The sequence below is a fragment of the Crinia signifera genome, chromosome 4 (assembly GCF_055691185.1).
Source record: "Crinia signifera chromosome 4, ASM5569118v1, whole genome shotgun sequence".
In the NCBI taxonomy this organism is placed as follows: Eukaryota; Metazoa; Chordata; class Amphibia; order Anura; family Myobatrachidae; genus Crinia; species Crinia signifera.
Window position 1 is genome coordinate 193,905,874 of NC_139220.1, and position 25,936 is coordinate 193,931,809.

At 42.6% G+C, this 25,936-nt stretch overlaps 1 protein-coding gene across 1 annotated transcript in view; it reads left to right on the plus strand.

Annotated features, from left to right (window-relative positions):
- Positions 1-1,343: 1,343 nt before the first annotated feature.
- The window catches only part of CHCHD3 (coiled-coil-helix-coiled-coil-helix domain containing 3), a 248,043-nt gene continuing 223,450 nt past the window's right edge, over positions 1,344-25,936 (plus strand). The window contains exons 1-2 of the mRNA XM_083183331.1: positions 1,344-1,538; positions 4,677-4,785. Coding sequence (XP_083039457.1) covers positions 1,344-1,538; positions 4,677-4,785 — 304 coding nt within the window. The remainder of the gene's footprint in view (positions 1,539-4,676; positions 4,786-25,936) is intronic.

Sequence of the window (25,936 nt, forward strand, 5' to 3'; positions counted from 1 at the left end):
ACAGCTGTCAGCATGTTATATAGCGCAGCAGATTCCGTTACAGTGTCTTATATAGCGCAGCAGCTTCCTTTAAAGTGTCTTATATAGCGCAGCAGATTCCGTTACAGTGTCTTATATAGCGCAGCAGATTCCGTTACAGTGCCTTATATAGCGCAGCAGATTCCGTTACAGGTTGTTATAAAGCGCAGCAGATTCTGTTACAGTGTCTTATATAGCGCAGCAGATTCTGTTACAGCGTCTTATATAGCGCAGCAGATTCCGTTACAGCGTCTTATATAGCGCAGCAGATTCCGTTACAGTGTCTTATATAGCGCAGCAGATTCCGTTACAGCGTCTTATATAGCGCAGCAGGTTCTGTTAGTGTCTTATATAGCGCAGCAGATTCCGTTACAGCGTCTTATATAGCGCAGCAGATTCCGTTACACTGTCTAATATAGCGCAGCAGATTCCGTTACAGCATCTTATATAGCGCAGCAGATTCTGTTACAGCGTCTTATATAGCGCAGCAGATTCCGTTACAGCGTCTTATATAGCGCAGCAGATTCCGTTACAGTGTCTTATATAGCGCAGCAGATTCCGTTACAGCGTCTTATATAGCGCAGCAGGTTCTGTTAGTGTCTTATATAGCGCAGCAGATTCCGTTACAGCGTCTTATATAGCGCAGCAGATTCCGTTACACTGTCTAATATAGCGCAGCAGATTCCGTTACAGCATCTTATATAGCGCAGCAGATTCCGTTACAGCGTCTTATATAGCGCTGCAGATTCTTATAAAGTGTCTTATAAAGTGTCTTATTTTTTAAGTTTTTTCTTTTCAAATGTAACATGCCAACACATGTGCCACGCCCCCAATTCATTACCGGGAGAGGGGGGGGACACGCGAAATATGTCCTTGCTCCGGGCACCATTGCGCCTAGCTACACCGCTGACTACTGGGGTGATAATTTGAAGTGCAACGGTTAAGCTATAGTTTATAATTAATAGTTATTACAAAAAGAAACCTTCAGAATTAGGCTAGAGGTGAGCTGGTGTAAAGAGATGGTGGTTAGAAGTAAAGCAGGCGTGAGCGTTCTCTGTTCCAGACTCACTAGCTAGTGCTAGCATATACTGTAGTATTGCTACCGAGCAGCAACAGTGCTGACATGCTGTGACAGCAGCATCCCCCTTACCACTGCCACTGCAGGATACGCAGCAACAGTGGGAATTGGAAAAGCGAGCACTATATCACACACTTTTGAATATCGTTCCTAACGAAACTTTTCTCCTCTATGTTGTCAAGGCAGCCGTCCACCAATATCCAACCTACATGATATAATGGGGGCGGGGCGTCGGTCGTAGCAGCCAATGAGCACATTTGTAGTTGTTAAGCTCCTGCCGGCTGCTGTCTTTTTTGCTGCGGCCTGTGTGACCCGGCTGCTGTGTCCACGGGAAAGTGGCTTAAATCCGGCCGTGTGTGATATGGGGGCCAGCGTGAGCACCAGGAGGGTCTCATTTGAGGCTGACGAGAATGACAACATCACGGTGGTGAAGGGGATCCGGGTGAGTGAGGGCAAGATTTGACACTGACAAGGACATGCCCTGCTGCCCACACATGGGACACATGTAACACTGACAAGGACAAGCCCTACTGCCCATACATGGGACACATGTGACACTGACAGACATGCTCTGCTTCACACATGTGACACTGACAAGGGCATGCCCTGTTGCCCACACATGGGATAGGACACATGTAACACTGACAAGGACGTGCCCTGTTGCCCACATATGGGACACGTGACAAGGACATGCCCTGCTCCCCACGTTTAACACTAGCAAAGACATGCCCTGCACCCCACATGTGAAATGTGACTCTGACAAGGACCTGCCCTGCTCCCCACATGTGAAATGTGACTCTGACAAGGACGTGCCCTTCTCCCCACATGTAACATGGGACACTGACATGCTTTGCTCCTTACATGTGACATAGGATGGGATGCTAACAAGGAACACTGCCCTACTCCCAACTCATTGGACTTGCTATAACTGCTTCTCTGCTTCTTCTCTCTTGGAATGACACCCACAGTATACAGTTACAGTATTTTGGTCCTGTTCTATTAAAACACATACTGATGTGCCTCTATAATCTATGCACTTTTTATGAAAGTATATTTAATTCTTTAGCTATTGTGTAAGCAAAGTTTAGCCTTTCCACAATGACTTATGTGTAGAGTTTATGCAGTCGCTTCAAATATAGACAATGCATTTGCATGCCTACAGTGTTATTTACACTGCATGAGAGTTTAGCTACAGTTCTAAACACTGGATCTTTCTCAAACTTCACTATTTGGCCGCAAGTTATGTTTATTTATTTGAAACTATGTAACATTGTTAAATGGTAAGAATTTAGCTTGTACCTGAAGTTTTGTGTACTTGGACATTGATATTTAGTTGCAACATAATGAAACTTTGGAGTCACCCCAAAGTGCAACAGAATTTGCTGCGCTATATAAGAAACTGTCAATAAATAAATTAGGTGTGTGATGGGTCCAGTGAGCCGTTCTCACAGTGACACTCCTTTGCATTCCAAACTCCGTTGATTTTTTTATTTTAGATGCAATATGCAAGTTTCTTTGCATCCCCATTAGCAAGTGAAAATGGGTATGGGTCATTGGGTCGAGCGATATATTAGATCGACATGCCTAAGGTTGACAGAAGCATTATGCTGCCCATACACTTGTGAGATATTGCATACAAGCATTCGATTTTGACCACATCTGGCCGATAAATCAAATGATTGTATGCATTTTTAAGGAGCTATTCAATGCGATGTGCGGGCACGCCGTCAAGTGTCTGTGCTGCACATAATATCTATCAAATTGCAGGAGCAATCGCATGTGTGTTTTAATCACATGTGCTTGCTCAAATGCAATCTGCGGGCGGCGTGGGGTTTGGGGAGAGGGGGCTGGAGGTGCCACTGGCAGCGTGGAAGAGGACACAGCAGGAGAGTGGGAGGACATACTCTCATGTGCTCATGTGCTGAGCCGTCTCGGCCTATGGTCCAGGTCAGGTCCTGGATGCTACTACTATATAAGTGAAGAGGGTGGGCGGTGGAGTATAGTGTAGCAGTGGTGGTAGAATTGTTGAAACCACTGGGCTGCCCTCTGATTGGCTGAGCTCCAGCCAATCAGAGGGCAGCCCAGTATTTTACACAATTCTTGCGCCACCCGCTATCGTTATGCTAGCGCTACACTATACTCTGCCACTCCCTGCCCGCCCTCTTCCAGCACCCGATGTGCCATCGCAAGATGTCATGTGACATCAGGTGCTGAAAGGGCGCCCAAAGATGCGATGGGACATCGTAATTGCAATGTCGCATCGCATCTGATCGCATAAGTGTATGCGCACCATTAGGTTGATAATGGCTAGGTTGACAGTCAAAAGGTTGAAATGGGTTTTTAACTTTTTTTTGTTACGAATGTCGACATGTGTACCGTGTCTCCTCACACTATTCTTTTCTCCCTCCAGGCACTAGTGGATGGTAGAGCATGGAGTACCACATGTGTCGGCTCAAAAAATAAATAAATAAAAAAAGGGAAAAGTCCATGTTGATCTTTTGACTGTAAACCTATCCATTGTCGACTTAAAGCTTGTGACGACCTTCCAACCATGTTGACATTAGTCATGTCGACCTTACAACCGTATACCGTGAAAATATATGCAGAAGAACCTCTGGTACACCCCTCTTAAAGAGTGATCATGCACTTGGAGATGTTTAAATAGCATCATTTGTCCATTAAATGCATGTCTGTTTTCAGTTGAATTTGTCTGAAAAGTTTTATATAATGAGGAAGTGATGTATTGAAGGTTATAGAGGTTTTTAAATAGCAGATAAGAGGTAAAAAAAATGTTTTTCAAAATTTCCGCTAAAAGTTATTAGAGCCATTTTTCTATACCGTAAAATGCTGATATTAATATCCTATCCTAGTATGCTGACATAGGGGGTTATTCAGACCTGATCGCTTTGCTGCCAGTTCACTGCCTGGCCAATTTATCAATTGATTGTGCATACGTACAGATTGTGGCATATATGCACTCAGCCATCCTGCAATAAAATCCAGTGTCTTTTCTTTCTAATTGCAAGCCGTTTGCAAGTTGAGCGACAGGAAGCCAGCATTTGGGTGTGGTAATTGTTCATTTTCTGCGAGTGTCAGGAAAATGCAGACGTGGGCCAGGCGTTTTTTAAGGAGGGCTTGTGAGGTCCACTCCCGCCTTAATCAGTGTGTTTCTATTACACAGGCTGAGCAGGGTTTGGTTTATGCACTGACTGCACACACCAGAAAAATCATTTGATGGTGAGTGAGTTGCGAATGGATTTGTAGCTATATGCTGATCTGCAATATTTTTGCAGGCCTTTTCCAGCAATGCACAGAGCAGGATTTCACTCTGGTAGGGCGACAGCTATCGGAGAGCAGGGCTCTGCAATGTAGCAGAGAAGCGATCAAGTCTGAATAACTCCCAATAAATCTGGCACCTTGCCTTGACAAAGATTCTTTTGGGCAGTAACATAGACTTTGATTATGCTGGAATATTATATTTATCTGCAGTGGTGACTGCCCCTATTTTAATGTAGTTTTCTTGAAAAGTAGTGTACTTAAGGTAATATTATTTTTATTTATTTTTTTGTCTTGTGAACAGCTATCTGATAAAGTTATCAACCGTATGAGAGAACCTGTTACTGTTTCCAGGACGCAAGCTCCACAACCAAAGCTTTCCACTGAGCAGCCCACTACTACTGCTTATGCAGGTATGCTTAAAGAAAACAGGTGCAAGTTGCAATAAAATATTAAGGATGGATTTTTCTGACCAAAACTTTTCAAAGGTGTGGCTTCTTTGTAATGAATTTTTGGCTATACAACCTATCACAATGGAAACTCCTGCATCAGAGTAGCTTTTTTTTTTTTTTTTTTTTGCTCTTAAATATCAGTTTCTGATATACTTGTCTCACTATCTGGCTAAGAACAGTTTTATGATGAACTATACACAAATATAATTGTACTTAAATATATATGCAGGAATTGAATTGTCTGCTGTAAATTACTGCAGCTATTTGATTTCCATGGGGCTGTTCAATTACTGGGAAAACTGCCAGTATCAGGGATCTATTCCCACCTTGCCGGAGGCAGTAGAAAAATATTCCCCGTGTTTATAATTGAATTACCAAACTATGATACCCCTGTATGGCATTGTACTTGCAGCATAGCTGCGTAAATTTAATTGCAGAAGTTCATAACTGATTTGTACCTTACGCCTCCACACATTGTGTAACTTAATTACATCACGCTTTTTGTGCTTGTCAATACACTGATATTCTGATCCCAACTAGTTTATTTAGCCAAACACTCAGACAGCCACAAAATGCAACTGTATTCAGGGCTGGTGCCACCACTAGGCAGCTTCAGGCATTTGCCTAGGAGCCGGCCACTGGAGGGTGGTACCGAGCTGGCTGCCGGCCGTGCAAGGAGCAGGAGGGACACACCTGCCAGAGGAACAGGAAGAAAGCAGCCGCATATCATTCATCCCAGCCTTCAGGGAAAGAGCAGGTGAGACCCCCCCCCCCCCCCCCCACACACACACACACACCCACCCACCTGGTCAGTGTTATCGGCGGGTGGCAGCACCCGCACAACACCCCCATCCCCCCTGCCCGTAGGATGCTTTGCGGTAATCGGCGGTCGCCCCCTGAGCTGTTCAGCTGCAACCCCCAGCTGTTCAGCGGCAATTCTCTCTGCATTATTTTTAAAAAAAACTGTTTCCGCGGTTTTCAGGAAGCCGGGAGGGGGGGGACCCGCGGTGTCATAACAAAACTGGGGCATCCATCAGAGAGAAGCCTCCAGCCCAGCCTTCCCTCTCCACCTGCAGAACCCACAGGGAGCAGCGCTTCACTGTCAGCCCCCCACACCAACGGTTAAAAGCTTTTCAATGTTGTGGAAGTATGGCACTTGCAGCAGTGGCTGCCTGGGGGGAGGGGGTTATAATCTATGTGTGTATGACAGAGCCCTGCACACCTAGTTGAGGGGTGGGGAGGAAAGAGTTGGCAGAGGTTTTGTCTAGGGTGCCAAGAGCCCTTGCACTGGTCCTGACTGTATTCAGTTGTCATTGGTGCATTTGGTTGTCTGTGACAGACTGAATGTGCCCCTGTTCTTGGGGCAAACCTCATAGTAAACTTGTTCTTATGTGCTAGTTATTAAATTGTTTAGTGAACACATTTCTACAGTAGCATTTTTCTGTACTTATGTAGTGCTGATTACAGTATGTCCAGTACTGTTTTACCAATACAAAACAATGGTAGCCGAAGGAGGGAATATTTCAAAGAAAAAGGCAAATCTGCAGAAGCTTCCCTAATTGGACTAGCACTGGGCATAAGCGGCAAACCAGACCCCACACCATCCATCTGTACTAGGTAGTACCTGGTGGCGGACTGCAATCTTGGTGGACTGCCTCTGATGACAGCTTAGTGTGCTGGTTCTCTACTTTATTCGGCCTCCTCAGCCTTAACCTTATTAAGGGAAAGGTTATAACCTTCTGTATGTAAACAAAATATTGCTATTTATTAAAACTACATCAATAAAAAATAAATAAATTAATAACTCATAATTCTGTCTCCAAATACAAAAAAACTAACCTGAGAGAAGAAAAAATGGTACTTGTTTCCTATCTGGGCGCCCACGATCAAAATCGCGTTGATCGGGGGTAAAAATCGCGGTCATCGCGGGTAAAATTGGATGGTCGCGATGCCCGCGATGACCGCGATCACCGCGATTTTCCCATAGGGAACAATGTTAAAAAAGGCTGATTGACCGCGATTTCACTGTTAAATGGCTCAATTGACCCGATTTGGCCATAATAACCCTAAATTAGGCCCAATTAACCCTTAAATGTCCCCCCCAAATTTTGACGCCACCCCACGATCGACGCCAACCCGAAGCGTGGCGAGCGCAGCGAGCCCGCGAGGGGCGGCGGTACGCGTCCTCCGACCTTTTCATGCCCTACTATCCACTAGGGCGTGGTGTGAGAATATAATAGTGTGGCGAGCGCAGCGAGGGGACGCGGATACCTTCACTGGGAAGGCCGCGAGGGGACGCGCATAACTGTGAAGGTATCCGCGTCCCCTCGCGGGGCTCGCTGCGCTCGCCACGCTTCGGGCTCGGTGGCTCGCTGCGCTCGCCACACTATTATATTCTCACACCACGCCCTAGTGGATAGTAGGGCATGAAAAGGTCGGAGGACGCGTACCGCCGCCCCTCGCGGGCTCGCTGCGCTCGCCACGCTTCGGGTTGGCGTCGATCGTGGGGTGGCGTCAAAATTTGGGGGGGATATTTAAGGGTTAATGGGCTCTGTGGCCCATTTAACATTGATTCCTATGGCCAAATCGGGTGGATTGAGGCATTTAACAGTAAAATCGGGTCCATCGCGGCTTTTTACATTGATTCCTATGGGAAATCGTGAGCATCGCGTCGCGGGCATCGCGGGTGCATTTATGGCCGGCCGCGACGCGACCGACACGATTTCCAAGTTTAACATTGGTTTCAATGGGAAATCGCGGGCATCGCGTCGGTCGCGTCGCGGCCATACATAAATGTACCCGCGACGGGCGCCCAGATAGGAAACCAGTACCGAAAAAATATTCCCGGGATACAGATTTTGTTAATGTAATATATATTTTATTTGTGTCTTTGCTCTAGTGACCAGTAGGTCAGCTATTGGGGAAGACCTTGGAATATAGTGCTTGACACTTTGTAGATTACACTTCAGCTTTGCTTATAGAACCCTATACTTCACTCTCTTGTTCACAACTTATTTTCTTTCTAAAGTATTTATAATCTACAAAAGTGACTGCGTCTTCTTCAACCACCTTCTATCGGGTGCCGGACCGGGTCCCGACAGGCATTCACCTGACGTCGGGATCCCGACTGTCAAAACACCGACAGCCGGGTTCCCGACGTCTGTCGGCTATTTTTCCTCGTGGGGGTCCACGACCCCCATAGAGGGAGAATAGAATAGGTGGCTCTCGTAGCGAGCCACCGTGCCCGCAGCGTGGCAAGCGCAGCCATGCTGTCTGGGTCCGGCCAGTCGGGATAATGACTGTCGGACCCCTATACCACACCCCTCCTATCAATCTGTTATTGTATTTCCTTTCCCATTGCGTCTCTCTGTTTTGTAGCATTGTTGCAGTTATATTTTGCAGTTGATGCTGCAAATAAATATGTGGCTTTATTACCTATGTAAACTAAGGCTACAAATAAATAAATTGCGCATCATACCATACAGACTGTTTAGATACTGGGAATTGCTAAATTTGCTAATAAAAATAAAATCATGCCCATTAAGCTGATTTCAGGTAGTTTGTGGCAGAATTTAATTTTTGTGGGATTCATATACATTTGCAGCCAACAAATAGGTTGACAAGGACTAATGTTTAATGTTTTTTTTGTTATTTATTTAATGTTCAAATGTGTAAATGCAGTATGTATTTTGAAGGATGTTTTCCTCAAAGTATTTTTTTTTATATTTGAACCCACACTATTTCCTTGTGGAACAATCTGATGTACATTATTCATGGAGGCACGTAAATTGCATGGGGGACAGGTTTAGTGATTCTGTCTGTCCAAGTAAGACTGTCACTGTAGTGTGTGTATGATATGTTTTTGGTGCATTATTTGAGCTTGTATGCCATTTTAATAGTGCAGGATATTTCCCTTGGGGTTTAATAGAAATGAATGATTGATACTATAAGGAAGTTTCTGTCAGCTCTCTCTGGATATTGAAGTAATATAGAATTATTCCCCTGCCCCGTGATAAATTGTTTAACAATGTATTTCATTAAAGTTGTTTTTCTTCCAAGATCTGGCTAATTTGCAAGAAATTAAATTGTATTCAATAATAATAATTAATAAGTTAATTTTTTTTTTCATTCAAATATCTAAAATAATAAATCGACTTTGAGCCACAGCTTTTTTAAATAATTTGGGAATGTAACCATTTTACAGTTACATGTCGTTATTGTGCTGCAAAAAATATGGCCACTAATTTAGAGATTGTGTTGCATATTGATAACTTGCACCAGGCTGTGATATTATAAAGTAATGCCTACTTTCTATAATTAATTGTAGAAGTGCAGTTGCATGCACTCAATGTGATTCAAATCAATAGAACTTTTATTGAACCTATAATTATATAAAGCAGAACTTGATTTAAAGCCACGTTTTTCATGGTGTCTCCTCCCCCTTTTTTTTTATAAAAAAACAAATAAATAAAATTATTTATACTTTGTTTTTTTTTTTTTAATAGGATACATTTGAATTACAATACAACAGCTTACTGCAATAGAAATCATTTTTTTTCTGAAATACATACATCTCTTACTTGAGGTGCAGGCCTCTTTTTGTATTTTATTTTAATGTCTACTTCAATTCATTTTGTTACCCCCCCTACTACATTCCCACCCTATTTTCTTTCATGTTAAGTTTTTTCAAATGCTAATTTTGCCATTGGGGACTTGTGCTGGAGCTACAACATTAAAATACATGTAAAAACCACACATGTCTTTACTCCTTTCCATCACCCAGCACATTAACTAACCTTTTTATTTATTATTTGGTCTGAGGGAGGGACACCAAGGCATTTGTTGGAAATCCACGTGCATACTGGTAAACAGAAGTTCACTACTTGACAAGTATGCCTTTTTGCAGGTGACACAATGCAACAGAGAGGGGCAAAATAAATGACAATCATGCACTTGAATCTGAAAAACACAAAGGCTAAATATAGCGCATAATGTGTACTATAATGGAAACTTTTGAGGAGGAAAGGGATTTAGGAATCATTATTTCCAGTGACTTAACTGCCGGGAAACAAAGCAATGAGAAAGGGAAGTCAGATACTCGGTTGCAGAGGGAGTGTTATCAGTTGCAGAAAGAAAGAAGTAATAATGCCACTGTAGAGGTCATTGGTCTTGCCTCTACTGTGTCGTCCTGTTCTGGAGACCACATGGCAAGCTTGATATAAATACATTATAGAGTGTACAAAGAAGGGCAACTAAATTGGTGCATGGCCTACATCACAAAACATATCCAGGAAAACTGAAAGATCTTAACATGTATAGTTTAGGGCAGAAGGGGAAAGTGGGGGCATGATTATAAATGTACAGGTTGAGTATCCGGTATCCGGATATCCATTATCCGAATTATTACAGAAAACGTTTTTTTTTTTGGAATAGTTTGAAAAAATTTTTGCTTTTTTTTTTTTCCCTGACCCTTTTTAATACTTACCTAGTCCTCCGGCATCCACGGCAGGCCTTCAGCTTCGTCTCCAGCGGTCCCAGGAGTGCACTGCGCGAGTTCCCGGGCACGCCTGGTAACTCGCGTAATGCATTCCTGGGACCGCTGGAGATGAAGCTGAAGGCCTGGCCTGCCATGGACTCCATGGATGCTGAGGGACCATCGGGGACCCACCAGGGGACAGGTAAGTATGTAATAAAAAAATTATTCCAAAAACCAGAAAAATCCTTATTCAGAATGCTCTGCCTCCCTACCTTCTTTTCTCAGCACTTATGGTACTTGCATATACATTTTCTCAATATGGATATCTGTCTGTATCTATCTCCTGGTTTACAGCTTGTCAGTGCATATGCACCATACATTCTTTACCAGTTTACTTTTCCTCTAATAAAAATTTAACAAGTCAATTTTGGAGAGGAATTCACATGCAGTAATATCTTCCTTTTTTTTAAAAAATTTTTTAATTTTTTTATTTTTTTTTCCCTCTAGATCAAAGTTCTTAAAAAAAAAAAAAAAAAAAAATTTGGAGGGGGTTTAAATTAGGTTTTTTTTTTTAAATGTTCCTTTATTAGATCTGTACATGTTATTCATTTGAATGTAGTAGATGTAAAGGTTACTTTGACTGAGTAAATGCCATAGATTTTTGTATGAGAAGGATCATGCTTTCTACAACTTTGAGAAGTGCCAGCATTTGGAGGACCTAAGAGCTCCTGTTGAGGATTGTTTGCCGTTGTCATTGTTTCCTTAATGCTTGATATCTGCAGCTGCTGAGTTCTTTTCAAACTTTCACATTAGGCACATACTTCATCTCTTCCATTGCTATTTATTCCCCATATGTTCTGTGTAGCTACACAGAAGGCAACCACTCAAAAAAAGAAAGAACAACACACGAAAAAACCCCAAGAGCATTTGTACTTTGCATGCTCAATGTGTAATTATGTTGATCTCCTTCTGCAACATTTTATTTACAGCGCTTATGAAAATGTGACCTTTTTAAATTTTTGGCAAAGTTTAATGACTTTTTTCTTTTCATACAATTTATCAGAAAATATAAATTGATTAAGTTGTATTAAACAACTATTACCTATATGCAGTCTGCTGTTTGTGTGTATTTAGACCACAATTTTTTTTTATTTTTTTCGGTTTTAAGACAAAGGTATTTTTTATAAGATATGGTACAAATATCAATTCACCTATATAGCACATCAGTTGGCTATGGAATAAAGTAAACCATGAGAAACACTGTAACATACAAAATACTAGATTGAACAAGAGTCTAGCTATATTCATGTCAAGACAACAATTAATAATTAATGACTGTTTAGCAGTCAGTAAAGTAAAAAGTGTGTAAATCTAACGCCTAAAGAATTTCACCCGGATTTTATCAGATTGCTTCGTTTTTTCTACCATTCCCCTCCATGTAATTATTGATTAACAATCTGCATGGCAGGCCCGTAGAGCTGGTACAGGGCTCCCCCCACAAGGAATTACACTCCACCCCCGACCTCCTTTTGCTTTAATCTTGCTATACACCACTACCTCTGTATAGCAGCAGTAGTGTATTTTTCATAGAATCTGCATGGGTGCAGATAGTATTAAGCTCACTGTATATGCAGCTGACAACCTCTAGTGCATGGGTCTTCAAACTGTGGCCCTCCAGATGTTGTGAAACTACAAATCCCAGCATGCCTTGCCACAGTTTTAACACTCCCTTATAGCAAAACTGTGGCAAGGCATGCTGGCATGTGTAGTTTCACAACATCTGGAGGGCCACAGTTTGAAGACCCATGCTCTAGTACATTGGTATTAGACCCCAAGCACACACTGCATTTTTTTATGCACAAGTTTGAGCAATATGGTGAGATCTCTGGCTTAAAAACGAATGCAGCAAAATCAAGGGTGATTGTACCTTAATCCCACCATTAACACTCTTGGAGCTCATGCTTTCCATTCTTCAGGGCTATCTCTTTAGATTATCTTCTTGCCCTTTTACCTAAGAACCTGCATTATTTTGAAATGAATGCATCTTTTCCTCTACCTCCCCCATGGCAGCCAACACCTGTGGGTTATCTCCCTTCTGGGTAGTACTTGGAAAGGAAAAAAGACATCCGGCCCCTATATAAGGCTCCTCCTCCTGGGCCTCCTTGTCTTTTTTCCTTTCCAGCAGGGTAGTGCATGGAGCAGCAGGTGAAAATCTGCAGGAAAGGTATATGGCTTACCCCAGCAATAGGACTGATCTCTCCGACGCCTAGAGCGCACCGGCGAGAGGTAGAAGGTGATGCCGGCCTTCTGAGGTGAGGAAGACCTCGGGTGCTGCATGCCGCTTCCTAGAGGAGTAGGCTACAAGCGGCGGCGTCCTCAGGCGGCACGAGAGCTTACAGTTGTGCGCACCTGGTCCGGGTTAATCAGTACGTGAAACCGGACGGACGTCATAGGGGGCGCAGCGCATAAAGAGGACGCGGCGGCACACGGAAGCGCTGGAGGTCCTGTGTGTTGCTGGAAGTGCGCTGACGCCGGGAGAAAACCCTATACCCATTACAGCCGACTTAAAAGTGAGTACGGCTGTTGTCCCTGTGGGGATGTTGTAACAGCATACGGATTTTGCAGTGGCTAATACTGTGTGTTGTTAGCAGGCTAAAGTACTTTAATTATGGAGGAGGAAAAACGGCCAGTCGTTAAGAAATCGGGGTAAGCCAGCTGTAAGCCTGATATAATTATGTCAGGAGTAGGGTGTCTCTACGATTAGCTAAACACTCGGTATGTTTCTTTGCTGCAGGTCAGATTCCAGTAAGGATAAAGGAGACCTTAAAGCAAAACACAAAAAACTGCACGTAGCTAAATGCTTGATGTGCACTAAGGACTTGCCAGATAATAATATTGGCAGTGTATGTGAGCAGTGTAAATCACCTCAAATACCCCTAGCCCAAATGACGGGACTGGTGGACATGCTCAGAGTTGCCCTTACTGACACATTTGTAACCAAAGAAGACCTGGTTAAAGCTGCAAGCAAAAGAAGCAGGGCTGTGTTAAGTGAGGATTCTGCAGGTTCAGCAGATGAATTAGAGGCAGGAGCTCTGGCAAAGGAAGAGGAGGTGATAGCTGATAAATCTGACTCAGATTTCAACCCAGATATGGTGGAAAATCTTATACTACTAATACATAAGTCTTTGGAAATAGAGGACATAGAGGAGAGTATTCTACCTCAAGATCTTTTATTCAAGGACAAAAAGAAAAAAGGGAAATGTTTTCCATTATCACAATCTCTTAAAGATGCTGTCGCAGAAGAATGGAAATTCCCAGATAAAAAGGTTTCAGTACCTTTAAAGATAAATAAAATGTACCCATTCCAGAGTGACCAGGTTTCAACATGGGAGGAACTACCTAAGGTAGATGCTGCAATAGCAAGAATTTCAAAGAAAACAACACTTCCTTGGAAGATGCGAATATTTTTAAGGATCCTATGGAGCGGAGGATAGAGCTAGGTTTAAGGAAGCAGCATCTAACCACAGGAGCAGCTTTAAAACCAGCAGCATCTATGGCCATAACAGCAAGAGTCCTTAGAGGATGGTGTCAGCAGTTGGACTTACTGGATGGGATTAAAAGAGCAGAAATATTAAAAGGTGTGCAGAACATACAATTGGCAATAGAGTTTCTTTGTGAAGCTTCTATGGACTCCCTGAGGTTGGCTGCAAGGGCAAATGCCACAGCAGCAGTGGTGAGACGGGCACTTTGGCTCAAACCCTGGGCAGCCGATGTACAGTCCAAAAACAAACTACTGACACTACCTTTTCAAGGTGATTATCTATTCGGAGCTCAGTTAGACGAGATAATAACAAAAATCTCGGGAGGAAAATCGGTATGGTTACCTCAGGACAGAGCGACAAAGAAAGGCACTAATACTAAGCCGTTCAAATATCAGCCTCAGGACTATAAGGAGGCTAGGGCCTATCGTCCGGGCAGAGGGTACAGAAGAGGAAATTGGTCGTCGAGATCTAATTTTCGTGGCCAAAGAGGAAGAGAGAATAGATTTTTCTCAAAACAAAATACTCAATGACGCCAGACCACAGACTGTGGGGGCCAGGCTACTTCACTTTGCAAAAATTTGGGAGAATTCTACGTTGGACAAGTGGGTCCGGGAAGTTGTAACAGAAGGTTACAAGATAGAGTTCAAAAACAGAGCAGGAAGATTTTTTACAGAATCTCCAGTACCCAAGGGAAAAGCAGAGAGAGAAGCTTTACTGTCCAGCCTCCAGGTCATGATACAACAGCAAGTGGTTGTGAGAGAGTACAGGAAGCACAGATACAGGAGAAGGCTGGTACTCCCGTTTCTTTGTAGTAAGAAAAGCATCGGGAGGATTCAGAACTATACTAGATCTGAGAAGATTAAATCGGTTCATCCATGTAAGGGCATTCAAAATGGAATCGGTGAAGACAATCCTACCAGATCTAAGACAGGACATGTTCATGACAGCCATCGACTTAAAAGATGCCTACCTTCATGTACCAATTTATGCAGGACATCAAAAGTTTCTACGTTTCTCCATCAACGGAATAAGCTATCAATTTACGGCACTTCCGTTTGGACTGGCAACTTCCCCAAGGACGTTCACCAAAGTCTTGGTAATTGTAATAGCAGTGCTCAGGGGACAAGGCATAATGTTGTGGCCTTATCTGGACGACATATTGATCGTAGCGAGGTCAAGAGAGCAGGCAGCCGACCATACACAGAAGGTGTTGGAATGCCTAGCGGACCACGGCTGGCTGATAAATTTGCAAAAAAGCAAACTGGTGCCGTCAAACCAAAGAGATTATTTGGGAGTGACGATCGACACAAGGTTAATGAATGTGAAATTAACCAAGGAGAGGCAACAGAAGTTGCTACGTTTCTTAAAATCGATGGTGAAAAAATCGGTAGTCTCCTCGGAGATGTGTATGAAAGCCCTGGGTCTGATGTCGGCAGCACTAGAGACTATTCCATGGTCAAGATTCCATATGAGGAAAATGCAGAACTGCTTTCTATCCCAATGGGATGGGAACAACAAGAACTTAACACAAAGAATTGTGTTAGCAAACAGAGCAAAAGAAGACTTAAGATGGTGGTCGTACGTAAACCGATTGGAGAGCGGAAAATTTTTTGCTATGGTACAACAAGTTGTAGTAACTACAGATGCCAGCCAGATAGGTGTTGGTCGCATGTTGCTCCCCAACCTAACGCAAGGGCTATGGACAGAAAAATTTTAAGCAGCACACTCAAACTTGAGGGAAATGCGAGCGGTGTATCTGGCTTGCAAAAGCTTCGACCATATCCTAAAACACAAGGAAGTGGTGATACGTTCAGACAACAGCACTGTGATGTCTTACATAAACAGGCAAGGAGGCACAAGGAGCCAACATATGATGAAGGAAACAGAGAAATTGTTAATCTGGGCCGAAAACAATGTGGAAAGCATGTCGGCAATATTTCTGGCAGGGAAGGAGAACACCCTGGCGGACGGGCTCAGCAGGACTACATGTGTCCCAGGAGAATGGGGTCTGAACAGGGAGGTCTTCGAAACCCTGGTTTGGAAGTGGGGACTCCCGGAGGTAGATCTCATGGCCACAAAAGAAAACAGGAAAGCCCCGAAGTACTTCTCGAGGTTCAAAGACCAACAAGCATCCCAAGTAGATGCTCTGACTTGCAGCTGGCTGTTAGGGCTGGCATATGTCTTTCCGCCTCTTCCTATGATACCAAGGTTACTGAGGAAAATACAAAAAGAAAAAACAACAGTGATAGCAATATTGCCGTATTGGCCAAGGAGACCTTGGTTTCCGAAATTACTTCAGATGGCGATAGACAAACCCTGGAAGCTACCACAAATACCAGACTTGCTAATACAGGGCAAAGTACAGTGTCCACAGCCAGAGTCGTGGAACTTGACGGCGTGGCTGTTGAGGTCAGAAACCTAAAAAGAAAAGGATTCTCAGGGACAGTGATTGGCACATTGCTGAAAGCGAGAAAAGAGTCTACCTTAAAATCGTATTATAAGGTCTGGAAGAAGTATAGTTCTTGGTGTGTGGAAAAGAAGCAATCACCAGGGGAAATCCCAGGAATACTGAAATTCTTACAAGGAGGACTAGAAAAGAGATTGTCTGTTAGCACAATAAAGGTACAGATCTCAGCATTAGCCGCTATGCTAGACAAAAATATAGCCGAGAACAAGTATGTTAAAAGGTTTATACAAGCGACAAAAAAGTTAAGACCAACTTTTAAAAACCCTTTGGCACCTTGGGACCTGAATATGGTTCTAAAAACACTCATGGACAAACCTTTTGAACCTCTAGCAGATTCCCCTGAAGTTTTTGAATTGGAAAGTGGCATTCCTGGTGGCCATAACCTCGGCCAGGATGGTGTCCGAATTACAGGCGTTATGGGCGGAAGAGCCTTTTCTGAACTTTTTTGAAAGTAAGGTGGTGTTACGGACGAACCCACAATTTCTACCAAAAGTAGTCTCAAATTTTCATGTAAATCAGGAAATAGTGCTTCCATCCCTCTGTGAAAATCCGGTGAATGAGAAAGAGAGAAGGTTAAACACATTAGACCTAGTAAGAGCTCTTAGAGTGTATATAGAAAGAACAAAAGACTTCAGGAAAGCAAAGAATTTATTTGTCTTCTCTGAAGGATGTAGAAAAGGATCGGGAGTCTCAAAACTGACACTTGCCAGATGGATCAGAAGCTGTATTCAAGAAGCATACAAAGTGAATAACCAGGTGCTACCAACCGGGTTAAAAGCGCACTCTACGAGAGCATTAGCCACATCTTGGGCAGAAAAAGGAGAAGCGTCCATTACAGAATTATGCAAAGCAGCAGGTTGGGCATCAACTCATACCTTTACTAGGCATTACAGAATAGATGTGATGTCCTCAGCAGATGCGAAATTCGGACGAAAGGTGCTAAGTGCAGCAATTTAGACCAATGATGGTTTGTATAAAAAAAAATAATAATATATATATATATATATATATATATATATATATATATATATATATATATATATATATATATATATATATATATATGTGTGTGTTGAAAAAAAAAAAAAAAAAAAAAAAAAAATATATATATATATATATATATATATATATATATATATATATATATATATATATATATATATATATATATATATATATATATATATATATATATGTGTATATATATATATGTATTAGCAGTCCGCACACTTCTGAACTCTCAATTCCAGGTAAGTAGGTGCACAGTTCATAGGTTAAATGGTATATTGAGTAATTAGAGGCTGGCACACCATTGCAAAAGTAGAAAAATATTTTATAAAGTGAAAAAAGGTATCCAATAACTTGCAGCGGAGTTGTTCAAAGAATACAAGTAATACTTATCAGCCATCACAAAAAGCTTCAAAGACAGGACATCAGATATATAGAATCCACTGCAGGTCAGCCATGCTCAACAGCTGTTTCGGCGTGGGGGTGTTGCCGTCGTCAGGAGCATATTTGACTGAGACAAACAGCGCATATATATATAGTGTCACTAAATAGCCTAATGAAATTGAAAGCATGCTCACCTGTGCTGTACCAGCAAACAGACATAACTCCTTAATCTCACCACAGTGTCCGGGCGGCCGGATGTGACGCGGCGCCACTTCCGGTGTGAGCCGGTTAGTAGCGTCTGTCTCCACGGCAACCAAGACAGCGTTGCCTGGAGATACAGAACGTGGGGAAGCAGGGTGACCCACCCACCGCGTCCCTCACCAAGGCAACGGCCGACACACAGAAGCACCGCGTGAAACCAGCACAGACAACAAGGCAAAAAACCCGATCGCTACGCTGATCACGCCAGGGCTCTAGGTCAGCTAACAATAGAGTGACATGTCAACTAGAAACCAGAAAAACTGGAGTCCTGACGCACATCAACTCTATAGTGGGAGAGAAATACTTTATAAAAATCGAAAATGGGAGCGCTACAAAAAATACAGGCTGATAGGTCACATATATAATATGCGCGAATGTCAATAAAGGCATAGTGTCTGAGAAATGACATTGATATAGTAGTCACATCCATAAACAATACATATATATCAAAAAAAGGACATGAAAAAAGACATAAAAAAATTGTAAAGGAACACACATTTATATGAAGCAGTGCAGGGAAAGTTCTTCATTTAGTCCCTGGGGTGCCATGCATCCAAGCCGATGAATCCAATAACATTCTTTTTGGAGTAGCAGCTTGCCACGATCTCCTCCTCTTCTTAGTGGGGCTATATGGTCTAGAGGCAAAAAATTAAAATCTTTAAATGTATGATTACTGGATACGAAATGCCTTGCAACAGGTGGTGTATTAGAGTCCACAACACTAAAAGATTTTTTGATGGAAGAACGGTGTAAATGAATTCTTTCTTTTAAAGTCCGTATAGTTTTTCCAATGTACACCATTGGACAAGAGCAAACAATCGCATAGATCACATATTTACTGTCACAATCTAAATAATGATTGATAGCATATTCACTTCTTGTGACAGGGTCCATAAACTTGGGGCCAGTTATCATAAACTGACAATTCACGCACTTGGCGCACTTGTAACTACCACTTTTTGCAGAGAGCCATGTGACCTTTTTTGGTGGCTGGATATCGGACTTAGCAACAATGTCCTTAATACTCCGGCTTTTTTTGTAGCAAAATAAGGGTTTTTCCCTACAAAATTGTCCCATGGTATCATCCATCTGCAAGATGTGCCAGTGCCTCAAAAAAATATCCTTAATCTTCCCAGAAGCGATGGAATAGGTGGAAACAAAAGTTAAACGATCAGAATTTTTGGATTTTTTATTGGCCAGCAATAGCTCATCACGAGACAGTTCCATACATTGCTTTATAGCATCGTCAACTTCACTTTTGGGGTAACCACGCTCCAAAAATCTGTTGCCCATCTCGCATAAGGATCCATGCAAACAGGTGGTGTCAGAAGTGATCCGGACTACTCTTAATAACTGCGAAAGGGGTGTCTCTGGGCCTGTCCAATGATTGGATTGACGAATCGACAGCTTATTTTCTGACACAGACCCATCCCAGAATTCCCATCATTTATATCTTACCAAAGATACACAAAACCCTTGTTCGCCCTCCAGGTCGTCCCATAGTGTCCTCATGTGGATCACTTTGCCAACCATTGTCTCAATTCGTTGATTTTTGGCTTCAACCTATAGTGCAAAATACCACTTATTATCTTAAAGATACAACAGACTTCTTGATTAAACTTAAAAACTTGGGCACTCTGCCGCCATCTTCTTTATTGGTGACACTGGATGTGTCCAGTTTGTATACGAACATTAAACATGTCGAAGGTTTGGATGCAGTCAGAGGCCTAGTTACCAACAGTCCAGAGTACAATGGCCCTAATGTAAATTTTTTATTACTTTTGATGGAAATTGTTCTTACAAAAAATTATTTTCTTTTTGAAAATTCTTTTTATTTACAATTACAGGGCACAGCTATGGGGTCCAACATGGCCCCTAGCTATGCTAATTTGTTTATGCATATGTACGAAAATCAATACATCATGGCTAATGATTTATTTTCACCCTATATATTTTTTTACGTTCGTTACATAGATGATTTTTTTTTTTAATCTGGACTGGTGGTGCTGGGCTTCTGACTGCATTCCTTGACCATTTAAATGCTTTGCAAACATCAATTAGGTTTACTATGTCTTTCAGTGACAACATAATTAGTTTTTTGGATGTGAATATCTCCAATAATGGGGGTGTATTGAGCACCAGCTTGTTTAGAAAAAGCACTGATAAAAATACGCTATTGTTCAATGAGAGCTTTCATCCCCGTCCTCTCAAAAAGGGTTTACCCCTTTCGCAGTTATTAAGAGTAGTCCGTATCACTTCTGACACCACCTGTTTGCATGGATCCTTATGCGAGATGGGCAACAGATTTTTGGAGCGTGGTTACCCCAAAAGTGAAGTTGACGATGCTATAAAGCAATGTATGGAACTGTCTCGTGATGAGCTATTGCTGGCCAATAAAAAATCCAAAAATTCTGATCGTTTAACTTTTGTTTCCACCTATTCCATGGCTTCTGGGAGGATTAAGGATATTTTTTTGAGGCACTGGCACATCTTGCAGATGGATGATACCATGGGACAATTTTGTAGGGAAAAACCCTTATTTTGCTACAAAAAAAGCCGGAGTATTAAGGACATTGTTGCTAAGTCCGATATCCAGCCACCAAAAAAGGTCACATGGCTCTCTGCAAAAAGTGGTAGTTACAAGTGCGCCAAGTGCGTGAATTGTCAGTTTATGATAACTGGCCCCAAGTTTATGGACCCTGTCACAAGAAGTGAATATGCTATCAATCATTATTTAGATTGTGACAGTAAATATGTGATCTATGCGATTGTTTGCTCTTGTCCAATGGTGTACATTGGAAAAACTATACGGACTTTAAAAGAAAGAATTAATTTACACCGTTCTTCCATCAAAAAAGCTTTTAGTGTTGTGGACTCTAATACACCACCTGTTGCAAGGCATTTCGTATCCAGTAATCATACATTTAAAGATTTTAATTTTTTGCCTCTAGACCATATAGCCCCACTAAGAAGAGGAGGAGATCGTGGCAAGCTGCTACTCCAAAAAGAATGTTATTGGATTCATCGGCTTGGATGCATGGCACCCCAGGGACTAAATGAAGAACTTTCCCTGCACTGCTTCATATAAATATGTGTTCCTTTACAATTTTTTTATGTATTTTTTTATGTCTTTTTTCATGTCCTTTTTTTGATATATATGTATTGTTTATGGATGTGACTACTATATCAATGTCATTTCTCAGACACTATGCCTTTATTGACATTCGCGCATATTATATATGTGACCTATCAGCCTGTATTTTTTGTAGCGCTCCCATTTTCGATTTTTATAAAGTATTTCTCTCCCTCTATAGAGTTGATGTGCGGCAGGACTCCAGTTTTTCTGGTTTCTAGTTGACATGTCACTCTATTGTTAGCTGACCTAGAGCCCTGGCGTGATCAGCGTAGCGATCGGGTTTTTTGCCTTGTTGTCTGTGCTGGTTTCACGCGGTGCTTCTGTGTGTCGGCCGTTGCCTTGGTGACGGACGCGGTGGGCGGGTCACCCTGCTTCCCCGCGTTCTGTATCTCCAGGAAACGCTGTCTTGGTTGCCGTGGAGACCGACGCTACTAACCGGCTCACACCGGAAGTGGCGCCGCGTCACATCCGGCCGCCCGGACACTGTGGTGAGATTAAGGAGTTATGTCTGTTTGCTGGTACAGCACAGGTGAGCATGCTTTCAATTTCATTAGGCTATTTAGTGACACTATATATATATGCGCTGTTTGTCTCAGTCAAATATGCTCCTGACGACGGCAACACCCCCACGCCGAAACAGCTGTTGAGCATGGCTGACCTGCAGTGGATTCTATGTATCTGATGTCCTGTCTTTGAAGCTTTTTGTGATGGCTGATAAGTATTACTTGTATTCTTTGAACAACTCCGCTGCAAGTTATTGGATACCTTTTTTCACTTTATAAAATATTTTTCTACTTTTGCAATGGTGTGCCAGCCTCTAATTACTCAATAAATAAATAAATATATATATATATATATATATATATATATATATATATATATATATATATATATATATATATACACACACACACACACACACACACACACACACACACACACACACACACACACACACACACACACACACACACACACACACACACACATATATTACATTGTTTATTATTTGTGATTTTGGAGGAAAGCCCACCCGGATTGTACTGCTCGGGTACCTCCCACAGGTGTTGGCTGCCATGGGGGAGGTAGAGGAAATATCAGATTGTTACCTGATAATATGTTTTCCTCTACTCCACCATGGCAGCATATATTCCCGACCCTGTGTTGTTAATTTGTTGTTATGCAATAACTGTTAGTTTATATTTAAGCTGGAGAAGTAAAGACAAGGAGGCCCAGGAGGAGGAGCCTTATATAGGGGCCGGATGTCTTTTTTCCTTTCCAAGTACTACCCAGAAAGGAGATAACCCACAAGTGTTGGCTGCCATGGTGGAGTAGAGGAAAACATATTATCAGGTAACAATCTGATATTTCTTGGATTACCAATATTGTCACTGAGGAGGCAACATTTTCACTGACTTTCACATATCTTGGAAGATATGCCCATTTCTAAAGATGGTAACTTTCCCTGTCTCCTTTTCATGCTGCAGGCAATACTTATTCTCCTCAACATAAAGCATATTCACCAAATAAGTTGTTTTGATCATTTATATGCTGCAGGGATCGTATTGCCCTCAGAAAGCTTCATCCACCTAAAATTTATGTGATCAAATTTTCCAATATTCTGGTTTATAATCATGCCTCCTTGATGAGATTCTTGACTGGTTGCAAGATCATAAGTTTAGGCTAACACACCCCTGGAATCGGAGTTCCATATCCATGAACAGTAAGTTCCATTAAAGGTCTAGGACAATCCCTTACTAATGATGACTAGATGCCTCTGGCACATCCTAAATGGCAAAACTTTCCTTAACGCTAATAAATTCACATGCCACTCTTCTGTAGTTTAGACTTTCAAGAGGGAGGGGTGGTTTACCCTTTTTATTCTGCAGAGGGTGGTGGTTGGGGTTCAGGGTTAGTCCTCTCCTGGAGTCCAATGTGAAATAACCCTTGACATTCCTTGAGGCAACTTCTAAATTCAAGACTTTTAAGGGCTTTTCATGCACAAAATGACAACTTCTGTGGCACAGACCAATGTATTTCTAGATCAATATCCTCATGTAAGGCAATCTCTAAATGAGTACCTAGATCATGAATTGGTCAGATGGGGGTGCGCCAATGGCTGACACAATTCCCATCTCTTTCTATTGAAGACCTAGTATTGGGATTGCTGATAACGCACACTGACTGCTAATACATATAATGAGCTCTTAATTGTGTACCATAGGTCTTGTTTGTTTTCCAACACACTGTGTAGAAGGGTCCAAGACTTCTGGGGATGGGTATGACAGGAAGTTGAAACATACCCAACTAACGTTGTGCCATTTACCAGTGGGCCATTCTGGGTATTTTTCTGAGGGGGCACTTACTTTGGGTACTAGGAAATTTTTTGTTTGCTAGAAGTGCTTTGGCAAAAAAGACCATTCCATTGTGGGGCTACCATGTATTTAAGTGCCTTAAATAGACAGGAAGGTTTTTTTCCTCCACCGTATCCTCCCACCCAAACTATTTTCCTGTCTCTAGTCAAACAGCATAGGTTTGTTATTTTATGGTATCTGTAGTAGAGCTGGTTGTGCTGCTATAGCTTTAAATGGTGCAGGGAGCTGGCATTTTAGCCTTTTTGACGTGTATTCTGCACAGGCTGTCGGCTGGTCTCCTGTAAGCTTGGAAACTGGAGCAGCGGTCAGAAGCCCTCACGGCATATTGTTTCAGTCATATGACCCAGATAGCCGGATGGGACTTCTGGGTCGCTGCTGGCATATTTCCGGCTAGAGCCATGGCTAGTTTCCCGGTATATTGAAGAGGAAATAGCGGTGGTCTATTACTGCATAACATTACTATAGAAGAGCTTTTCCCCATAAATCGGCTAAGGATGCTCTACTGAGGCAAGTCCTCTTTGAGGACTGTGTTTGGTTATTTTTTTGCTTAGTTTAGGTTATTATTTTTATTTTAGTGTTCCGAAGAAGAAAACAGGAAAAAAAGAAACGTTTGTCTAAAGTATGCCATGTCTGTGATAAGTTTCCACTGCTCCTACCCAGTTTCCTGAACTAATGGATTAGATGAAGAGGACTAATAGTTAAGGCAGAATAAAGACTTGCGTCCATTGAGGTCAATGTTGGTTAGAGTGTATGATCTATTTGCTTCGTCCCTTATTATACGTAGTGTTTTCTGATATATTTAAAGACTGATTATGATTGTTTTGTACCCCTGGATGTTTTTACCCATAGATGTCTGTTCAAACTTATTTTAACATATTTATTGTGTCTGCTGACACCAACTCTCCAGGAAGAGAGTTCCACTATATAACTACCCTGACCGTAAAAAAATGTTTTCCTTCTAAGGGAACAAAATATTCTTTCCTATCATCTAAACTCATGCCCATGTGTCCTAGAGTCCTTCCTTACAGAAAAAAAGGGTACCTAACCGTTCCTTATTTCTCTTTCAATGGTCCTGGTGACACAGCTCAACACTGGGATGTAGGAGGGTCCGAAGGAGCCAGGCACCTATCCTAAAGCTTTAGAGGGTAGGCTCCTCCCCTACTGCATCCCTGGACTCTTCAGTTCGTGTTAGGTGCCCACTGGAGTGGGTGCTATTCTAAAGGGCTGCAGGAGCAGCCGAAGAATTAGAGTAGTTAGGGGATTTTTATTATTTTATTATTTTATTAACTTTTACCCTAGCTAGGTAGGCACAGTGTGAGGATTCTCATAGTGAATCCTCACACTGCTTGCGTAGCAGGAGCTGACAGAAGCGCGTCCTGTCAGCTCACTGTGCACAGGGGAGACACTGTCTGGTCCCCCTGTGCAGCGCTTATAGCCTTTTCTAAAAGGCTGCCTGGGCTCCGGAGTACCCTGAAACCGGCTCCACGCTTAGGTGGGGATCATGGGGGACAGGCGCTCCGTGATGGCGGCGGCCATTTTATGCGGAGCTTACACGCTGAGCTCCTAGATGAGAGGACAGCAGCGTTGTGACAGGCATGTTCCAAGTGATCCCCATTTGAGGGGGAGACACTGGAACTAGGAAATCCTACCTAAGGAGCGGCTTGCTGGGGGTGGTTGGCGCCAAAAGGTCACGGACCCCGCAGCAGCAGGGACCTGTGGTCTCTTCCTTCACTCTGACTTTGGCGCCTTTCAGAACGCTTGCAGCGGAGCTGAGCTGGCTTACTGATCCTGGCAGAGTGACTTGGATTTCCTGGGCATCGCTTCCCCGCAGTTGAAACCAACAGACAGATAAGTGATTGGGTGCATTGCCTCTGTATAAACGCTTATACATTGTTTGCACTGTGTATACTGATAGATATACATTTATCACTTGCATCATGTCTGAGCATCAGGCTGTGGTTTTGGGGGAGGGAGCCCTTAATGCACTGAGCGCGTGCAATGTTTGCACACAAAAGTTTGTCCCTGAGCAGATGGCCAAGGGGGGCTTATGTATTACTTGCGCTGATGTGAGACCCATGGGCAGTGATCCCCATAGGGCAGAGCATATGGAACCTGCGTGGGCCAGGGCCCTAGGCAGGTCAGTAAACGCTTTGGTGCAGCTTTTGGACAGGCAGAGTGATGGGCTGGTAGAATCACAGAGACCTATGCCATCATCTCAGCAGTCGTCTGGCTCCTTGCCTCTTACCCAGGCAGATCCTGCACTTATCCAGGTGATGCAGGATACTGCAAAAGGGATTAACAGGTTCAGTGAAATGCTGGACAAAATGGATGATGTGGCAGGGACCCCTAGAAGGTCTTATGCCTTAACTACTGTGGTAGATGAAGAGGAAGGAGAGTATACTGACATCCCCTGGGATCAGGGTGATGATTTGGAAGAGAACTCTGCTGCTGGTATAGAGGATC